This window comes from Protobothrops mucrosquamatus, unplaced genomic scaffold (assembly GCF_001527695.2).
Source record: "Protobothrops mucrosquamatus isolate PMUCROS unplaced genomic scaffold, P.Mucros_1.0 scaffold908, whole genome shotgun sequence".
Classification (NCBI taxonomy): Eukaryota; Metazoa; Chordata; class Lepidosauria; order Squamata; family Viperidae; genus Protobothrops; species Protobothrops mucrosquamatus.
The window spans coordinates 57,510-73,408 of NW_015387160.1; the positions used below are offsets into that span (position 1 = coordinate 57,510).

Consider the following 15,899-nt stretch of genomic DNA (forward strand, 5'->3'; position numbering starts at 1 on the left):
GGGGTGTACAAAAGGACAATAGGGGGATGGCTCTCCATTGCCATACACAAAGAACAGGAAACTTAAGTCAAGGAGGTACTAATTCAAGGTAAGCTTAACAGGAGAAATGAAACTTAAGTCAGGAAACGAAACCTAAGGCAGGCAGGTAAGCTTTTCAGGAGAAACGAAACTTAAGTCAGGAACCAAATGGATGCAACAATGCTCCAGTGGTATGCCGCCCTAGTCAGTTACAATAAGATCCGTAGAAAGGAATTATCCCCAAATTTCCTTATACTCCTAAGTATGTAGATTCGAAACATCGATAACTGCACGTGGCACATATACTTCTGATCTATATGTCAGAAAAATCAAGCAAAAGTTTGCGTGAAGAGGTCCTGCCATCAATTCACCGATCTAACTCCACCTTTTTTTTTTTGTTTAATAAAGCACAGATTTAGTTAATACTTCCGGTTCTAAACTGACTTTGCGGTGAGTCAAACGTAATGCAATGAGCACAAATCATGCAGGGAACGATTTTTTATTTCGGGGAGCTGCAGCAAAATCTACGCGGGATCCTGGGAGTGATGATATTGGCTTATCTCTAAAATATTCTCTACTTTTTCCATTCCATCTCCCGCGCCACACAAGGCGCTTCAATAAGAACCGGAAGTAGGTAACGCACAGCAATTGATCTAATTTTTTCAATCGCGAGTCATTTAGTTCAATCTGTGCGTTAGAAGCGCTAGACCAGGGGTAGGCAACCTCGGCTCTTTTATGACTCATGGACTTCAACTCCCAGAATTCCTGAGTCAGCATAGCTGACTCAGGAATTCTGGGAGTTGAAGTCCATGAGTCATAAAAGAGCCGAGGTTGCCTACCCCTGCGCTAGACATTCCCCCCTCGCTCTATGGTTTGTCCTAGAGAGGATGTTAGAAGTTCCGATAACTGGACACGTCATATCCGGACGGTCCTGAGATGCCGGTAAGAAAGGATTGTCCCGGGAAAAAGCGAGAGTTTAGGCTCCCTCCCTCCCGTCTTTCCCGGCACGGAGAGAAAGGACGAGAGAACAGCCACGGTGAAGGCTCTCACGGCAGCGCGCCCGTTTCCCGCCTTTTCTTTCGGGGTATCCAGCCTTAGGAAAAGCCGCTCCTTCTTCGCTGGTCTTCGTGTTGTGGTAGAGGCCTCACCGGCCTTGGCCTTGCCGTAAGAGAGCAGACGCGACGAAGGTCATCCTCTCGCCTCCCAGCGCCCGCCGAGTTCATCTTGACCGTACGTACGGGTGATTTGGCCTTTTTTGTGGGCCAGCTGCCGAATTCTCAAGCCGGCCTAGTAACTGACAAGGCCGCCGGCATTTTGCTGGGGATTCGGTGGCGCCTCCTGCTTGGGGATTCCTAACTCCGCCTTTGTAGGAATTGCCTAAGAAGCTGTTTAAACCAAAAGATATCGGGCGTAACTTCCTTTGAAATCCCTGAGGACGGTGACGGTCTGTATAATTTGGTCAGGATATGCATTGCTTTGTGTAAAGAAAAGGTCAGGTTAATTTCCCAAAGAGTTGATCTGATCTGTCAATAGTTGAAGATGAAGATAAGATGAAAGATAAGGCCGTTAATACAAAGGCCACGGATCAGTAAGTTCAAAACAAACTTCATTTCATTTGTGGATAAGGATTAAGGATACAGGCGGAAAGAAGAACTGAATGTGCGGGCTGTAGTACAGTGGTTCTCAACCTGTGGGTCGGGACCCCATTTGGGGTCGATCGACCATTTCACGGGAGTCACCAAGCAAGGCTGTCCGCCATTTTTTTTGTCTGCCATTTTTTTTCCCCTTTTCCGGCGGGTGCCTTACCTCCCTTGGGCTGGGCCAGCTGGTGGTCAGCCTGCTCCGTCTCTGCCACTTGACAGCTACGCCTCAGCCGGCGCAGGGGGCGGAACCACGCATGCGCGGCGCTCCCGGGCAGGGAAAGTCCTTGACTTACGACCGGTTGGGTAGTCCTCGACTTACGACCGGTTTAGTCCTCGACTTACGACCGGTTTAGTCCTCGACTTACGACCGGTTGGGGTCGTGGCATTAAAAAGGTTGAGAACCACTGCTGTAGTATATCATCAGAAATGTCACACTTCAGATTAAAATAGAAAAAATGGTACCCTCCCTTTCCAAACCACCTCTCCAGTTATCATGCTGAAATGAATAAACTTTGTACAGTCGGGATTGGAAGAATAGTTCTGGCATCTGAAATCTCAAAATTATTTAATTCCGAGTATGGGGGAGTTTGCATCTGATTATTTTTTAGATCACAGAGTTTTAGTATTTAATAAAAGTATATCCTGTACCTATTAAATCTGCTCATGATTCTTTTAATAGTTTTCTGCTTCATGAAAAGAAATTGCTGGTGATATTTGTTATTATTAGCAATCAAACTCTGTTCTTACCCAGTTATACAGTTGCAATTTTATTTTGTGGTCCTGGTTTTAATGTCAGATTTGTAGATATTGTATGGTGGTATAATAAGTTGTAATATAGTAAAGGGGTGGGGGGAGAGGGAAACAGTAAAAGTGTGGTCATTACCATGGCACTTATAAGTGATATTTTACTGAGGCCATCTTAGGCATTGTGATATTATTAGCAGCAACATACAGAGAACTTACTGAAGGTGATTGATAGTCCTTGAATGGTTTTAGCATATTTTTAAATAAAACTGTGATGCCATACTGAGAGGCGCTTCTAACTATAAATTGGAAACAAGGGGGAATGAACTTACTTTAGTATCCTAAAAGCTATTTTTTAATGTTTGATTTCCAGGTGTTAGTTTCCAGAAAAACATCTAACCTCTTAAGATGATTATTTTGTAAATTAGATAGGAGCAAGTAAATGTACTCAAAATCCTACAATGAGCCATTGTACATAAAAAAATTATCTCTGTGAGAGAAACTTTATCTGGGTCTTGATTCTAGTTAAAAGTGTACAGTGTAGAAACAGATATAGTTTTATAATAAGAAAACCCTCAGTGCACCTATGCAGCGTATACATGTCTATGCTTTATAATTTATTATAACAATATAATGGAGTACTGTATACCTGTTGTATAATTAGTTAATTTTCCTTCTTTTTTTCAGGTTATATTGAATTTCTCTGTTATCTTCTCTGTTAAGATGACCCTCACTAGCTTGTGAGGCTGGAATATGTGTATAAACACAGATAACTGTTCATGTTGATCTCCTAAACGTATGCCTTACCTAGATCTACTTTGGGAGTTGGAAACTTGAATCGATGTTATCAGATGAGTTAGAGTCTAAACCAGAGGTTAGCACCAGATTTGCATTCCTGGTTATTGTTGTATTCTACATGTTTGTATGGTGTTATACTCCAATTTTACTGAACTATATAAAGTGTCATTTGAAAGTATGTTGTTATAAGAAGTCAGTAGAGTAGCATATTTACTTAGGAATAATCTCCAAAGAATATAATGGGGAAAAACCCTAATTACATTTATGTAGAATTATACATTAGACCTTTATTAGAAAGTTGCTCTTGGTCCAGATGCAAAGTACTTTTCTTTTCATGGGTTATTTTTTTCTATAGAACTTGACTAATGAATTGGTATTTTGGCATATTGTTGCATCAAGAGTTTCAGAAACTGTTAACAGTATGTGCTGGGTCTTGTAGAAAGGAACTTGAAAGTACATACTGTAAAATATATACATACTGGAGATTAAAATGTTCAGTGCTGAAGGCAAGGTGTGGAAACTCTTGTATTATGAATTCTTCCTTAATATAGTATATCTGAGGATAATACTTGGACAAGTTGTACAGAAGAGGTCTGAGGATTGAGTTGTTATTAGTTTTTACAATTACTGCTGAGGGAATTTATAAGAAATAAAGGCAGGTACTTGAATTGTGTTCTGTAGGATTTCTTCCGAAACAACAATAGTAAGCAAACCTTGGTTCAACTTTTTATGTTTTGTCCAATTACATACATTCAATATAACATATTCTATTTGCAGTAAAATTCCTCCTGTATGCTAATGCCCCCTTCTACACAATTGCTATTTGGTATGAATGTCTGTGGCATCATCCCATCCATGCCAAATATCAGCTTAAGGGATGGTTTCTGTTGTTGTGGTTGAGACCAAACTAATTCAGATTCTGATATTTTCTTTCTGTTATGCTGCAAGTATATCTGTGTGTATTCTTGAAGAGCCATTGCTAGTAACCATTAGCATGCTGAATTTGATTCAGTATATTGTTGGTTCTATATTTCTGTGACCTGTACTGCAAGTAGAAAAAAACCCTTCCTTCTTGCTAATGTTTAGTGGGCTTCCCATAGCTGATATTTGTTTTTGTTTTTTAAAATGATATACTGCTTAAGCACATCACATGTAATTTGGGCTGCATTATGAATACAATCACACAAAAACTATTGGGTAAGTCATGTAGATTGCATTGTCCACTACAGCTGTTCATTAAAATTCAAGAGTGGTTCTTACACAATAGAAAAGTAATATTGTTAGTAAGTACAGCCAAAGAACGAGACTTGCAGTATCTACTACTGTTATATAGCTATAGCACACATTGTTTAGTAGAACAGTAAAATTTCAGAATGTTAATAGATAATACTTGCATATGTAGAATTTTCACATTTTTATTATTTGTTGTTTCATCTTTGGTGATATTTGAATGATTAAATGTTATATTTTGTTGTCTTTGAAATAATTATGCAGGTATACTTGATAAAGTATCTTTTGCAATTAAAGTTGATGAATGAGAGAGGTAGTATATAAAAAGCATGTTATTACCTTATTTACTTCTGTCTTAACGCCATTGTTTTGTATTGTTTTTCCAGTTGCTGGTTCAGTTTGTTCAGAACACATCCATCCCACTAGGACAGGAACTTGTGGAATCAGAACCTAAAAATATTACCTGTCTATCTCTTCTTCCCGTTACAGAATCCCCACAATGCAACAGGTTGATATTGCCAGGTAAAAGCTGAAATCTGATGAATTCTAAAAATGTTTTGTATTATGTTTTTGTAAAATTAATGCTGTGTATAATATCACACCTTTGGAGGATGTTCTAGTTTTGAAGAAATCCATTGTGACTAGAATGTTTTGTTGGAATACATTTTTATAATTTGCTGTACAAGTGGAAATTTAGCTTCCTTGAATGGTAATATCTACAAGAAGCTGTTGGAGAGATCATCTGATGGTTTGAGGTCCAGTATGCCAATTATACTTTACTTTCCATCACAAGTCCAGGTTCTGCTGGGGATGCCACTGAAATCCTGCTTCAGCACCTGGAGGCTGCGAGTGTCTGGATGAGAGAGAACAAGTTGAAATTGAAGTCTAGCAAAATGGAGATGCTGTTTGCACAGTGGAGTTTTCTTCTGACCCCAGTGATTATTGATCACTGGCCCATGACTTAGGGATCCTCCTGGATTTGTGACAATTGCTACAGCAGCAGGTGGAGCGTTTTTCGGGGGGGGGGGGTGCACCAGCCCAGCTTTGACTGATGCATCAGTCCTGGCTTTCCTTGGAAAGAGGATCTTGGACTGTAACTCATGCCTTTATTACCTTATGCCTAAACTACTGCAATGGCACTGCCTTTAAGAATCATAGGAAGCTTCAGTTAGAACAGAGTGGAGTAGCCTGGATGCTTATTATCAGTGTCAGTATTGTCAGTATTACCCAGAGACAGCCATAACTCTTGGTGCAATTTAAAATGCTGATAATAACATTTGAAACCCTTATTGCTTGATGCCAGGAGTGCATTGTTTTTCAGGATCTGGCTCAACCATTATAATTTTGTTAGGAGAAGTAGAGAGGGAGGCCAATGCTCCGAAACATTTCTTGCTGATGCTAGTAGTGGCCCTTATAATCTCTTGCATGAAGTTAGATCTCCCCTCTGTTGCCCATGTTTCAAAAATGTTGGGGACCAAATTCTTCTAGAGGGTATTTGATTCATGATGTGTTTTCGTATTGATACAGTATTGTATGTTTTATGTTTTTAATGGCTTGTATCTCAGTATTTTTGCTTTATTGTATCTCTAAGCCTCTGAGAGTCTGTTGAAATTTAGAAATTTGATAAATAATATGCATATGTAATAAGAGAAAATTCTGGCATATTTTAACATAATTAATAGTATGTGTGATCCCAAGGACACTGGCTTTAACATTGATTTTATACTAAATGTACTGACAGCTCCAAATTAGATGTTTTTTAAATTTTCAGATGATTCCCCAAACCATATTCACTCTTCCAAGCATGCTTCTTCATCGGCTGTTCTGCGAAGTCTCCAAGTAAATGTTGGCCCTGATGGTGAGGAGACAAGGGCACAAACAGTACAGAAACCACCTGACCTTCTTCCAAGTCCTGATACTTCTACCTTATTGCAAGATCTTCAGCCTGGTGATAATACTTCCTTTATTCTCCTCAATTTAACACGGACAGGTAATTTCCATCTAGGCGGATCAGTTTTTGCTATTAAGAAACAAGATGATATTTGAGATTCACTGCTTTGAAAAGTATGGTGAAGTTTTTTCACACAAAGCACTAGGGAGTAGTATGTAAGTCTAAGTGCTATTGCTATTGCTGTAACCAGTAATTTCCCACAGAGAAGTGGTAGTTGAAATGTCATACAGTCTTGTGACAAACAAGTAGTTTGGCTTATCTTGTTTATTACTTAAGATAATTTCTTCTCTAGGTCTAGGGTCTTCTTCAGAACACCTGGTATTTGTCCAGGATGGAGCAGTGGATTCTGGGAACAATTTCTTTGCGAATAATAGTACAGACAGCAGTACTCCATGGTTTTTACGAGTGCAGGAACTGGCTCATGATAGTTTGATTGCTGCCACTCGAGCACAGCTCGCTAAGAATGCCAAAGCAAGCAATAATGGTAAGACGTTATTTTTATTACTCCCTTTGCAAAGATACAAACTAAAGCAGTTCAAGATACTTTCCACAGAACAATTACTCGTGTTTATTTTTTTTATTAATATTCCTTTGTAAGATTCTCCTTCTGAAAATAATTTTTATAGCAAATGTTACATTTCTTTAAAAAACTGGAATGTTATTAACTAGAAATATAGAGAAAGCAGTAGGGAGCAGACTTTGTGTTAAGAAATATATCTAATTTTACTGGCTTGCTTCACTCAGTATTTTTTATTTGTAGGCATTGTTGTTTAACTTTAGGATTTTTCTTTCCAGGTGAAAATGTCCATGTTTGTTCAGGAGAATCACAGCCAAAGGAATCCAGCCCCATTCCTCACCTACCCCGGGTAGAAAAAAAATTGCAGTGCACTGTTGAAGGCTGTGATCGAACATTTGTATGGCCCACTCACTTCAAATATCATCTAAAAACCCACAGGTATATGGACTTGCTATCAGGGTTCCATATGTTTTATATATATTAATCCAGCATGTCACTGATTTCTCCTTTAGAACAAATCATTTTAAATTTGGGGAGAGTTGGTCAAAGTAAGAGAGCTAATCTCTATTTTGTAAGCTCATCCAGAGTGTTTTTTTTAAGTATTAGCTTAGGTTTGACAGAACTGGTAGCTGCTTTAATTTTTAATTAATTGGTCTCTCTCTCTCTCTCTCTCTCTCTCTCTCACACACACACACACACACACACACACACACACACACACCAGCCAAACAAGTGGAAAGATGGGCAATTGGTCAAATAATATGTCCTTTATTACAGCAAAACTGTATACATTTCAAGGGATTCTGATCCCCTTCCTCAAAAGGACTAGAAAAGCAACTGAAATAACAGTGTTCAATAGGAAGAACTCCTTTAACATCTTCACTGATTAGAAATTTCTGAGGGCATCTGGATTCTTCCCATTTTCTATAACTTAACATGCAGTGTTTCTCCAGTTTGCTATTTCAGTGAATGCATTCTTCCTAGCTCTTTGGTTTTACTGTCAGCTTGCTGCTTTTTATTACATATTGGGTGTGGGGTTTTTTTTAAAAAAAAATTGCCATTATTTTTCTAGTTGATTGGGGGTTTTTAATATTCCCTTTATATTTTTTTATGGTTTGTCTAGTTTTAGTATGTGTACATTATTTTTGTCTAATTCAATACCTAATATGCATATATAACCTGTGATGATCTTTCATTATGTGTTATTCACTTCATTGATTTTCTTATTTATTTGTTTCATTTTTAAAAATATTGCTCTGCCTTTCTTTTGAGGTACATATATTTGTGTTTCTCCTATGTATTAATCTGTGTTCTATGTGCCCTTTACAGTTATAACTTATTTCATCTATTGTGAATACATTACTTAATTGTTTTTCAGTCTCTTGAGGTATTTCCCTCAAAAAGTATTGGGACTTTTAATATAATAAAATATTCTTTCCTTCTGTCAGAATTTTTTCTTTACTTTCCATTAACTTTGACTATGTTTAACTTAAACTTTTTGATTAAAATATGACATTATGACATTTTAAACAAAAAGTGTCTTTTTAATATTGGTTGTTTTTTATATTAATTCAATGAGAATTATACTGTTTTCCAGGAATGATCGCTCCTACACATGTCCAGCAAAAGATTGTGGGAAAAGCTTTTATGTCTTACAAAGATTGAAGGTGCACATGAGAACACATAATGGGGAGAAACCATTTATTTGCTCTGAACTAGGCTGTGGAAAGCAATTCACAACAGCTGGGAATCTGAAGAATCATCTGCGAATTCACACTGGTATATTATACTTTTCCTTCATGAATATGTTTATGACAACTTTTCATGAGGTGCTATAGAAGTTTGGATATACATTTTCATCAGTAAACATGGTTCTTTTCAGTCCCACAGAAAGTTGAAGTGGGTTTAAAAATAGATTCACAGAAAAAAAAGCTAATAATCAAATTGCAAGATGATCCTGGCAACAAGGGGCTTTGTGACAAATATCTTTAGATGAAATAGACTATGGTGGAGAAAACTTTGCTGGAGAAGGTGGTTTTAAAGATAGAAGGAAAACAGAAGTATTTTGTGGGCAGATATGGAAGATTCACTGGCAAGATTCAAAAGACTTTATTTCTGGTTTTTAAGCAGTCTATGGTATAAAGCAAAATATCCCAATGCAAGAGAGAACCCATTAGTGGTTATTTGAGTGAGAAATAATGTAGATCAGAAGAGATCAGAATGTTTGCAGTGATAAGCTGTAATATGTGAATGGGAGAGTGAATTAATAAGGAGAGGAATTACTGTGAAAATGAGACTTATTTTAAAAACAACCTAGGAATCTTTACTGAGAGCTATGCACTCGGATAAGGGTAATGTGATCATAACATATCTTCCTATGTATACCAAGTGCTTTTTTTGTGCAGGCATTCTGAATTGATTACATGAGTAATTATGGGATTCCATTTAAGAATATACCAAGAATTAAAAATTGAACGTTGTGTATATTGTAAAGATCTGGGTAACAGGAAATACCACAGAAGGTACAAATACTTTAGTAGCAAAATCCGTACAAACTAAATTACTGTTTTCCATTTACATGGTCTTTTAAAAAATGAAACAAATAACCTAATTATAATTTGATAAAACACAGGGGAAAAACCTTTTTTATGTGAGGCCCAGGGCTGTGGTCGTTCCTTTGCTGAATATTCCAGCCTTCGGAAACACCTAGTTGTTCATTCGGGTAAGGACATTTTATTTCTTCAGATGAAATTCACAGAGCAGAGTGTATTTATTGGAGATAGCTGTATAATTTCTAGGTCCTATTACAGGGTCTCTCCTTTTTCTTTTTAATTTCCCTAGCTGATTCATATTATATCTCACTCAGTCTTCAAGCATGTAAAGTCTCATCTAGTCCAGACTGACATTTGGAAGATTAAAGATTACAGATCATATAGATTCCCAATTTCAAATTATGAATATTTTTTTGCAAAATGATGCTTTGAACTTGGCAGCCTTTTTAGAGCTAATACTTTATATTAACTGAATTTTACTGATATCAATCTGATCTATAATAAATATTTAGCTTTCTGTTTTACATGTTTTTCTGCCTTATTTCAGGAGTAAAGCCACATCAATGTCAAATTTGTGGGAAGACATTTTCTCAGAGTGGTAGTAGAAATGTACACATGAAGAAACATCATTCGAGGGTTGAAACAACTAGCAATAGGCAGCATGAGCAAACCGGTAAGGACTAAAATAGAAAAAACTAACATGATTTCCCGAAATATTGGTAAGAGAATGGATCCAAAGAAACTGGTGACAGTTAATCCCTTTGAGCATTTGGCTAGGAAGTTAGGTGAGCTTTGTGGCTTCATGTTTTGGTGGTGCTGCTTTAACCAGGGTATTATGGATTTATACTCTTAACAGTGGTTTTAATTTTTTACGCCATCCAGAGTCACTGTTGTGAGATAAGTGGCTCTGTAAAAAGTATAATTAATTAAAGTAAGTCAGTGGCAGGATAGAGTTCAAAAGCACTGCAAGTTTATTCCATGCAACCTATACACAAGAATCTGATTTACTAACAGTTAAAGCAAATTGGTGCCAGATAAGAGTCAAGGGACTTCAAGTGGAGGGCTGGACCTCGGTCTCTTCCAGGGTGTAGGGACTCCAGATTGATGATACGTTTGACCTCACCTTTTGTCTTAGCCTGGTCATCTCCTATGGTAAATAAATAAGGGATGGGCTGGGCAGGAAGTTGTGGTGTAATTGCCCCTTTAGTACAATTCTCAATCCTAGCCCCAAAGCATTTAGTGATATGTCTAGTTGATTAATACTGCCACCTGAATAAGGTAAACAGAGGTTCTGTCTATCAGTTATAGTTGCAGGTAGTCCTCAATTCATGACCATAGTTGAGCCCAGAGTTGTGATTGTAACTTATGGCGGTTGTTAAACTAGGTGTCCACATAATTGCCTTCTTTAATGACCACAATTCCTGTTTTCCTCTTTGTGGTCATTAAGTGGAGCACAGGCTGCCTTGAGGTGGGGGAGGCCTGGCATAAGCCCAGGCCCACACTACAGTACCTCCCCAGATCTTTCCTCTAAAATTACTAAGCAGAATAATACATTGTACTCTGACCACAATCTTTAGTTAATCTAAATCTGGATATTATTACATTATTTACTCATTCTTTTGGAAAAGTTGATATTATAGCATGTTGTTTCTTCTTACCTTAGGAAATGTTGTATTTGAATACTTGTGTCCTTCTTCCACTTGTGTACCTTCTATCAAAAGCAACTTGGTTCTTGGTTGCTGGGCCTCATTTCTCATACTGGTAGTTCTCGTTTAAGAACCATAATTGGGACTGGAATCTCAGTCATTGAGCAAATTAACATATCATGTGACTACTTTGCTTGACAAACACGATCCTAGAAGTCTACAGTTGGCTCATTAAGTAAATGCATGGAACTAAATTCTTGTGTCCTTGCTTCACTATGCCTGTGGAGCTGCAGGCAGAGACGGGCAGATAAAGCACAGAGAGGCAGAAAGACAATTGTGCACAGTTACGGAGAGACAATGGGCTTTTAACATGTGCTAAAATCTGTGTACAGGCATAGAGAGGTAGGGATCCTTGCTAAAAATGTTGTCTCCTTGCCTTTCATTGATTTTTCTGGCTAAGCTGGCAGAGAAGATTGTAAATGGCAATCAAATGATTGCAGGGTGTTTGGCAATTGGTCATAAGTGAAACGGATCACAATAACCTGATCATGGGGGGGGGAATGCATGCAATTTTTCTCAACAGTCAGAAGTGCTTTACAGGCCTTAAAGCAGAGGTCCCCAACCCCTGGTCCTGGACCAGTAGTGGGCCGCGGCATGTCAGCAACCAGTCCGCACAAACAAGCAAAGCCCCATCTGTGGGATGCAGGTAGCACACAAAATCACACTGTCTCCAGTCTGTGGAAAAACCTTTCTCCATGGAACCGGTCCCTGGTGCCCAAAAGGTTGGGGACCTCTGCCCTAAAGCATCCTTCTGAGGTTGTTACTAATTCAAAGGCTGGTTAAGTGAAGACTACCTATACCCTCTCAGCACTCTACTTCTGAAGCAGCATCATTGGTTTTGAATGTATGTCCAGTCCTGTTTCCTTCTGACATGATTACTTTAATTGGTTTTGTTTGCAGAAGAATGGGTCATTTTGGCACAATATTTCATTAAACATATCAGTAGTCATGAACTGAATGTGTTGATAAAAGTTATTTTTCTGCTGAAATATAGATGCTCTCGAGTTTGGATAAGCTGTTTATCCTTTCCATGGTATATCTTTTTTGATGGCTTAAACAATATTCAACAAATGACATCAGAGTAGTTATGGATTGCAAAAATGGATACATAATTTTAGTGAAAGTAAAATGTATCCAGATAAAGTATTAACATTTTATGGCTTTGAAGTTTAATTTGTGAAAGTGAAGTTTCTGTTGCGCCAAAGTAGTCTTTGAAGAACACTAATCTTATTTAGTTATAGTCTCCTTATGATACTGAACTGTTTGAACTATGCATATGTCAGCATTTACCTGTTGCTATCATCCCCTCACCTTCTATGCTTCAAAGAGAAAATCTTGTCAGGATGAGTACAACACCAATTTTCTGTATTCAGTTTTGTGAATAATAATCCTCTTTTCTGGACTCTAAAATAACATTGCAGACCACAGTAAATTAATCACGCAATGGCTTTTTTTAAAAACAACAACAACAGAATCACTGATGGGCAGCAGTTTGTTGGAAGAATCTGAATTAGACAGTAAGAGCCTGGTGTCAATGAACTCTCCATCTAGCCTTGTTGAATCTTTGCATTTGCCAGATCCGGAATCAATCATTGGTGTAAAAGAAGGTGAGAAAATGTTTCTGTCTAATCTAAAGGAAGCCCTGTATGAAATGAAATCAAAGATGAGAATAGATGGTCTTGTGTTTCTAATGTATAATGTAATTTAATGGAGTACATGGAATACAGGCAAATACAGCACAGAAAAGCTAACCATAAGGCAAGGTGTGGATTTTAAAACTTCCTTGATAATTGCATAGTGATAGTGGAATAATTTAGAGTTGCCAATTTTATTCCATGTCCTTTTGGAAAACTGAAAAGTAAGACGAGAAAAGAACCCTGATTTTCTTACAAATGTAGTCTGTCCCTTGAAAGCAGATGTCTCATCTTAAAGCTGGATGCTTTCTTATTTGGGATGATCATTTCATATTCTGTAGTATTTTACAATCCATAGGACTGAAGTGTGAGTTTGTGAATTCATTTCTTACTTAGTCTGGTTAATGCATTAATGCATTTTATAGATGTGACTTCTGAGTTGGATATAAACTGAGAATACTTGATAGTTCCAAGCACAAGTTGTTGCTGCTTACTTATTCAAATTATTATTAAATTGTAATCTAATTTTCAGAAAGCATAATCGTACATGAAACATTAGCTTTCTTTAGCCTAAAAAAGCTATATGAGGAATATTGAAAAAAGGATTTATCCTTTACCAAAACATGAAAAGCACTATTGGAGTATTTATTGCTGTATATTATGCAGTGGCAACATAACAGTTCCAACACTGATGTCAAGTGGCATCAATGAAATAATTAAATTCAGTCATTATTTCATATGGCTGAAATCCTGGGAGACTTTGGTGTTCTTGCACAAGATTTTACAAGATTTCAGGCAAAAGTGTTGACATATAAGACATGTGGTAGGAGGGATGTTTATTATTCAACAATGACTCCAGCTGGTGAACAGTGATTAAAAATAAAAACAGCTACATATACAAAAGTTAAAATGCAGAGCAGTTGAGAAGAACACTAGACATTTCATATCAGTAGATAGGGCCTAGGGCCTGAGCAAAGAATCAGGTCTTTAGGGCCAGCAGAGTTGGGGTGAACCTAAAGGCCAGCAGAGTTGGGGTGAACCTAATCTCCAGAAGAATGTTCCAGACGGCCTGCGTTATAGCTTCTGAGCCTCACCAGCTGACATTGTATAGCCAACGGAACCTGGAGCATTCCCATCCTGCTGGATCAGACAGGATGGAGAGAAACAACCAGGGGTATGATCAATGCTTTCTCAGTCCCATACCCAGACCTTTATTCCTACTAAAAGGGGTCCAGAAAATCCGTTTCTTCTTGAGTCTTCTGAAGCTGCAGTATGATCACTTTCTCTATAGCCTTCTCTAACAAGGGAAGATTAGACACTGGATGAAAATTTTCCAGACTACTTGGGTTAAGCAGTGGCCCCTTGAGGAGAGAGGCACCACCATCTCAAGAACTAGTACGAAGGAGGAATGAACTATTGCCAAAACCAAATCACATGTCCTCTCCCATGCAGCCTTAATTAGACAGGAAGGACATAAGTAGTTGAACTGATAGCTATGGGAACCTTGTTCACTTCCTCAGGGCTTAACAGGATCAGATTTTTCCTAGATAATCTTGCAAGACTCAGCCCCCCCCCCCCCCAACCTCCAACAGAGAGCAATTTTATCTGGCAGATTTCTGACAGCAACTTCGTATTGAACCTCATAGCTATACCTTCCTAGGAGAGCCTGAGTCACTCAAAACAAAGCTGCTGGAGAGCAATCTGCAGATGTAATAAGGGTCAAGATTTTATATTTTGCAATCCTTACCACCATAAGTTGGCTCAAACAGTGGATCTAATCCATGTTTGTTTGGGTTTGTTCCTTGTCTGCTAGAAGTGTCTCTCCTCCTGCTTCATCTCATTAAGCTCCATAAAGCAGGAGAGTTCTGGGATCCACAGGGGAAGAAAGGCTGCTGAGGTATGATATTCCAAGTCCTAGGAGACCACGAGAGTTTTGATGAAACCATTCAGCAGACCCTTCAGAGCATAGTTCTCTCTGAAATCCATTTGACTCCATTAGTTTCCTAGAACTAACCAGCCCAATAAGTCCATCCTCCCTGTGGTGGGTGGTGATGTCAAAGAATTGCAAACCTACCTGGGAGTCTGTCCATGACAGAAGAAAAGCCAGTGTTTCTCCTAAATTCAGAACACCTTGCCACTGATCCGAAAGAAAAAAAACAGGTCAGGCATATCACTACTGTTACGTGTTGTATATGATGTTGCATAAGAGATCATTGAAATCTTGCAAAACATTGCCTGTATAATAAATTGTTATCGTTGTATAATGATTGTATGTTATTGCTTTTTTTTCCCCCTGGAACTCTCATACATTTTTTTTCTAACTATACTTCACTGCATTAACATGGCACCTGCAGTACCTGTAGATTGAGAATTTTTTTTTTAAGTACCATTTATTTTTCTGCTTGATTTATAGAGGTTCTAGCTGAAGCAGCAGTAAATTCTCTCCATGATGTTTCTGATGTGGTTTTGCCATCTCATCATCTGATGCCCATGTCAACATCAAGGCACTCTTACGGCGTGTCATCCTTACTACAATAAATTCTTAGGTCTGAAGGTTTCTGTTTTAAAAAACGTAGTGCTAGCCTCTTTAATTTCAGAAAATATTTGCTCCTCCTGTGATTGAAGGTAAGAAATTTGCATGTTTTTCTACTCGGGAACCAGACCATTCTAAAGTGCACGTATGCTTCCCACTTTGATCAAAAGAATAACATTAGAAAAAATTCTAATCTCAGTTCCTATGGGACAGGAGAATTCCCTTTTCCACTTCCACCTTTTCTTGATTCAGAAAGCATGAATGCCTACATTTTTCATTTGTGGCAAAGATGACCTCAGCCAGTGATTTCTGTTATTTTTACATTTTCCTTTTTTTAGTATTTTTTTCCTTTTATTTATTTATTTATTTATTTTTTTAAACTTCTATGCCGCCCTTCTCCCCAGAGGGACTCAGGGCGGCTCACAGCATGTTAAAAAAACAACACAAAAAAACATTTCCCCTATAAAACCAATTAAAAAGCAAATATATTAATAGCTGTGTCATATTTAAAATCTTTGAAAATTTTTAAAAATTATTCCCTATTTAAAATTCACCCTAGGTCAGTCCCGCTTG

General features: G+C 37.9%; 1 protein-coding gene across 2 annotated transcripts in view; it reads left to right on the forward strand.

The window, feature by feature from the left end:
- Positions 1 to 937: 937 nt before the first annotated feature.
- Positions 938 to 15,899, forward strand: part of ZNF410 (zinc finger protein 410) — a 19,818-nt gene continuing 4,856 nt past the window's right edge. The window contains exons 1-11 of one of the 2 annotated variants that reach the window (XM_015819370.1): positions 938 to 1,248; positions 3,093 to 3,279; positions 4,820 to 4,955; positions 6,205 to 6,423; positions 6,677 to 6,868; positions 7,180 to 7,339; positions 8,499 to 8,680; positions 9,534 to 9,623; positions 10,001 to 10,126; positions 12,632 to 12,766; positions 15,207 to 15,339. In XM_015819370.1, the coding sequence (XP_015674856.1) occupies positions 3,247 to 3,279; positions 4,820 to 4,955; positions 6,205 to 6,423; positions 6,677 to 6,868; positions 7,180 to 7,339; positions 8,499 to 8,680; positions 9,534 to 9,623; positions 10,001 to 10,126; positions 12,632 to 12,766; positions 15,207 to 15,331 (1,398 nt within the window). In that variant the 5' untranslated portion in view covers positions 938 to 1,248; positions 3,093 to 3,246 and the 3' untranslated portion in view covers positions 15,332 to 15,339. The remainder of the gene's footprint in view (positions 1,249 to 3,092; positions 3,280 to 4,819; positions 4,956 to 6,204; positions 6,424 to 6,676; positions 6,869 to 7,179; positions 7,340 to 8,498; positions 8,681 to 9,533; positions 9,624 to 10,000; positions 10,127 to 12,631; positions 12,767 to 15,206; positions 15,340 to 15,899) is intronic. The other variant, XM_015819371.1, reaches the window with a different exon arrangement.